General features: G+C 41.3%; 1 protein-coding gene across 1 annotated transcript; it reads left to right on the top strand.

Annotated features, from left to right (window-relative positions):
* The first annotated feature begins 1,942 nt into the window (after positions 1 to 1,942).
* On the top strand, positions 1,943 to 4,483 carry Usp26 (ubiquitin specific peptidase 26). The gene is made up of 2 exons (XM_038315651.1): positions 1,943 to 3,938; positions 3,975 to 4,483. The coding sequence occupies exons 1-2, from the start codon at positions 1,943 to 1,945 to the stop codon at positions 4,481 to 4,483; spliced, it is 2,505 nt and encodes an 834-aa protein (XP_038171579.1).
* The last annotated feature ends 941 nt before the right edge of the window (positions 4,484 to 5,424 follow it).

The following is a 5,424-nucleotide window of genomic DNA, read 5'->3' as shown; positions in this document are numbered from 1 at the left end:
GTGAATCTGTAATTTTTTTTACTATCCAGGAGCACTTCTTAAAAGGTTAAGCACTTCTTAAAAACTTAAGTTGAGCCACGTAGAGGTAATATGGTACCGCCTGTTTCCAGCCCAGTCTAAACCTTAACTGCGCTGTTATCATGGTAATTACAATAGATAGTTCCTGCCTGAGGTCAGCACAGTTCAGCATGGCGGAGCAGAGCCAGAGCCGCTCCTGCCTCAGTCATTTGGTGCCCCTGAGCCACACACAGTTCCAGGTACACAGCAGTCCACATTGGAGCCGCACTCAGCAGTTTAATTCTGAGACTGAAGGTGCAGCACAGAAACTCTTTTCATCCAAGTTACAGCCAAATCTGACGTGCAGAGCACCGTGCAGCCTGGAAACATCTCTGTGTATGGCGGCAGAAATCCGCCATGCTCTCCCAATCGCCTAAGTCTGATTCTGCCATCTGCCCAGGTGCAGGCAGGGAGCAGGGAGCCATTGGCCCGGTCTCAGCGCACTCTCCTTCCTATCCCAAGTGGGAACACAGATATCCAGGCCATAAAAGCCACTAAAATGCTTTATAACCAGAGTTTGCACTGGCAGCACAGCAGGCGTTTTAAAATGACTCAGCTTTTTCTCTGCCGCTATTGCCGAAACAGGAAATCTCTCTACGGCACGTCCAGGCAAACAGCAAAAAGCTGTGTTAAACTCTCTCTCTCCTTTATTTAAAGCCCTCTCAGGTTGTTAAGTGGATTTAGTCACCACGTTGGAGCGCCAATCTGTAGAACAAAGCGGGTGGCGGGGCTGGGTCCCGCCACCCGGGCCGCTGGCTAGCTTTACACCCGAAATAATTACACGGAAACTGTATTCTTTTAAAACACTGCCTGGCCCATAGTTTCAGCCTCTTATTGGCTAATTCTCATATCTTGCTTTAACCCATATTTAGTAATCTGTGTAGCACCACGAGGTGGATCGCTTACCAGGAGAGATCTTAACCTGCGTCCATCTCGGAGAGGAGAAGCATGGAGACTCACTATGGCGACTGCCTGAAGCGTCTCCCCACCTCTCCCAGAATTCTCTTCTGTCTATTCCGCCTACCTAATTTTCTGTTCTCTTAAAGGGCCAAGGCAGTTTTCTTTATTAATTAACCAATGAAAGTAACATAGACAGATAACTCTCCTCCATCAGAAGAAGGGTGATATAACTGGATTTGGAATGAGGTAGCTGGATTTCCTCTGAGTATCCCATATACGCATTCCTCTATACATCATGGATAGTCATCTGCCTTTGGGGTAAGAGCTACTTAGCGCTCCTATTTGCTTAAACATTTATTTTGGTTGTCTACATATATACCCAAGATACTCTTGAGTACACCTTTTAGATGTGTCTTAAAAGTTTTCTAAAGGTTTCATGATTTCCATTGAAAAGGTGAAATTAATCAGAATAAAGTCTAATTTTGTGGTGGAAAGGAGATTTAGTGTATAGGAATGGGCTTTTGGTTTTATATGAACATTTCTGTCATATCTGAAAGTACTTTTTCTTGTATATTTTTCAATTACGGCCTTGCACTGATAATCAAGATTTCTGTTCTCTTACAACCATAGATTTCTCTCAAAAGGTATTGGTTAGGGGCTGGAGAGATGGCTCAGAGGTTAAGAGCACTGACTGTTCTTCCAGAGGCCCTGGGTTCAATTCCCAGCAACCACATGGTGGCTCACAACCATCTATAGTGAGATCTGGTGCCCTCTTCTGGCATGCAAGTATACAGGGAAGAAATGTTGTATACATAATAAATAAATAAATCTTTAAGAAAAGGTGTTGGTTAATCACTAAAGGGCTAGATACTCAAAACATGAAGAATTTTTAATATAGAGCCAATATTAGAAATAGTCATTGTGTATAAAAAGTAATATGCTATTTCCTTGTTGTCTCCTTAGGTAACGTGCTAAGAAAATGAGTATGGATTCCGTATTGATACATGCTCAAATCCAAATGTGGTGTGCAAAGGCAGGAATGTCTAAGCCAAGAACTGCATTCATTGAAACAGTAATGGGAAAATGGGAAGCTAAACTTCTGCTCTATTTTAGCACTGGGAAGATTAAAGCTTTGCAGCTAAACAATAATATTAAAAGTGTGGTCCTTAGAACCTATGGTGAGGACCAGAATTACCTAAATTTAACTTTTAAAAATAACGACTTCTTGTTTGTTGAGAAACTAACCACTGTATACGCCAGACAACTGAAGAAATTCCTAGACAAAGTTTATCAAAGAAATCTTCGGGCATTCTGGAGAAACGATAAGGAGCGATCTGGTGGTCCTAGCACAAGCACCCAGAAGTTAGGTGTCTCTTTACCACGGGAAGTTCATGCAGAACAAAGCAGTAAGTGCTTCAAATCAGCCAAAAAAAGTGGAGGATCAGTGGTTGATGAGTTGCCTTTGTCTTCATCCTCATCAACCACACCTAATGGCGTAGGGGTCTTAGAAAAACAACTTGTAAAGAAGAAAAGATCCTCACCTAATTCAAAAAAGAAGGAAACAGAGAACATCCTACAGGGCAGCAGTAAGGAATCTGAGGCAAAGTCAGTAGTGTCTGTACATGATAATAAAGAAAAAGAAAGGAATTTAAGAGAGGCAGAAAAGAGTAAACCAGGATTTGGCTTTTCATCTGAGACCAAGAATCCTGAAGAATCTGATTTGAGTGTTCGTGATATTCATGATCTCATCACAAAATTATTTTCGCCATTTCTGTTGGAACCATGCTGTATGGAGAAAGGCATAGAGTGGCATGAGTATATAAAGACACTCTTACTGTACCCAGAGAAAACATGGCAAGGCCTGCCTAATGTGGGAAATACCTGTTATATAAACGTAGTATTACAGTCACTATGCTCAGTTCCACTGTTTGTTAATGAGTTGTTCAATCAGGGTTTCCCATGGATTAGACCTCCCAGAGATGATTTTAACATGCGCTTGATGCAACTGCTTGTTTTGAAAGATATTTACAATGCAAAAACTAGGGAGAAGTTACTTATAAATTTTACAAAAGCCCTTCCACAATTTGGAGAGATATTCTCTGCTGACAGGCAGAATGACGCGCATGAGTTTTTAAGTCTCTGTTTAGTTCAGTTGAAGGAAACTGTTCAAAACTTAACCATATTGTGGCAAGCTGAAAATAAATCTGGGAGAAATAATTTACTTAGACAGATTTTTGCTAACCATGCTATTATCGACAAAATACCTTTTTGTCCTGTTGCCAATAATTTCGAATTTGAGTTGATGAGATCTATTTTTTGTAAAGCTTGTGGCCTGGTTATTTACAGGAAAGAACCGGGTAGTTATCTCTCCATCAGCATTCCTCAAGGATTGAAAGGCCTCAACTTGTCTATTCAATCCAGTTTTGATCTTTTTTTTAAAGCAGAAGAGCTTGAACATAGATGTGAAAGGTGTATGCACAACAAATCTATGGCAGTGCATAAGTTTGGCCGCCTACCCAGGGTTATTATTATCCACCTGAAGCGCTATACCTTTAGTGAGTCACAGGTAGTGAAGAAGGATGAGCAACATGTCATTATTTCCAAAATTTTAAAGCTGTCTTATCATTGCAACGAAAACACAAAGCCACCTGAGCCCCTTAGCCAAAATGCACGTGTTAAGGATTTTGACTTACTAAAACCCCTTCAAGAGTTGGGTTCTGAAATACTCAAAGTGTCATATAATTCAAAGATGACCTCAGGATCCAAGGATTTCCCAACTGTAAACACCAGTTCAAACAAGGAGTCCGAAGCACAAAATGTAAGGAGAGTCTCTAACGTGTTTAGTGGGAAAGGGCAGCAGGAAGATCACGGAAAGGGTGCCACACAAAATGTAATTGGGTCAGAATTGACAAACAAGACAGAAAAACCTGAGAAAGACGAGAAAGCATGTACATTTAGTGAGTTAGATTCTGGTAGCTTCAGTGAGGCTACTAAAGATAATGATTGCAGAATTCCAGAAAGATCCCCAAAGTACCAACAGGTCCAGAAATGTTATGAAGAGAGAAATGATAAACAGACCTCCCGAGAGGCAGTTACTCAGAGCCATCCAAAACCAAGCTCCCAGGAACAAATAGGTTACGTCAGTAAACCTGCCGAGTCCCATACCCAGAGTGGCAATCTGAAGTTACAGGATTCACTAGACTCCAGTAAGAACTTAGGTAAGAAGACAAAGCTAAAAGGCAAGGTGGAACCCCAAACGGCTGAGCCAAAAGAAGACAATTATTACAGGCTCATTAATATTATCAGTCATATTGGGAACAGCCCCCACGGAGGCCACTATATCAATGATGCCTTTGACTTCAGGAAGAAGAATTGGTTCACTTATAGTGATCCACAGGTGACAAGAATACAAGAGGAGCATATACAGAAGGCTAGGCTTTCCACTGGGTATGTCTTCTTTTACATGCATAATGAGATCTTCGAAGAGCTCTTGGCGAAGGAATCTCAGGCTTCTAAAACATCATAGGAGTCATATGAGGGACATATGTCTCATAGTACCTATCTATCCGAAAGCTTTACTCACTTAAACTGGATTGAGAAGAACAGATAATTAGCCCAAGACCAACATCTCAACAAACATTTACAGAGAAATCACCTTTGTAACTCTAACCATATTAATTCCATAATTACCACTGATGCTAACGAGTGTTCTCTCATACAAGACTGGAACTGTGTTTTTTATGCTTTTTGTCAGAAAATAGACTTATTGATAGTGAAGTTTTCAGTATTCTCTACAGAAGATGTATAAGCCAGGCTTGGCTTTATATTGATAAAAGTGCCTTATTTTTTCCTGCAGTCATAAACATTCTACTGAAAGGTACATTTTCTCTTGTTTCAATGTTCATTCTTGCATGATCACCATAATCAGTTATAATGAAAAAGCTCTTACATAATCAGAAGGAAAAAGCTCACATCCAGATAATCAAAGGTTCAGGAGAATCTACCTTAGCACTGTTAGCCCAGCCTGGTGCTTTTTATCTCGCTGACTGTTTGAAATGGTTTGGTATCCCTGTCCCCTCCCAGCTTTCTAAATGGTGGCACCTGGAGTGAAGAGAGAAGAAAACATTTTATGTCCACAGAAGTTGGCTAGCTCTCTGGTTAACTGCTTATTGGCTGCAGCCCTCTGTAGTTCTAGGTCCCTGGCTTGGTTAAGGTGTCTGCTTTCCTTCTTGGCTCCAGTGCCAGCTCCTCAACTACTCTCCTCAACTCTTCATCAGAAGCAGCAGCACCAGCCACAGCACTACTGAGATTCTGCACCAGAGGAATTCTTCATCTCATCCGTTATGTTTTCTGAAAGCTGGATTTCCTTCACCGCAGCTTCTTTCTCATTTGCCGCAAAGGTGCTGCTCCTGCTTCTGTCTGAGTGAGCATGGACCCACAAGCACATTAAGGCCCAAGTAGACACCT

The sequence above is a fragment of the Arvicola amphibius genome, chromosome X, assembly GCF_903992535.2.
Source record: "Arvicola amphibius chromosome X, mArvAmp1.2, whole genome shotgun sequence".
In the NCBI taxonomy this organism is placed as follows: Eukaryota; Metazoa; Chordata; class Mammalia; order Rodentia; family Cricetidae; genus Arvicola; species Arvicola amphibius.
This window is presented reverse-complemented; position numbering and strand designations above follow the sequence as displayed.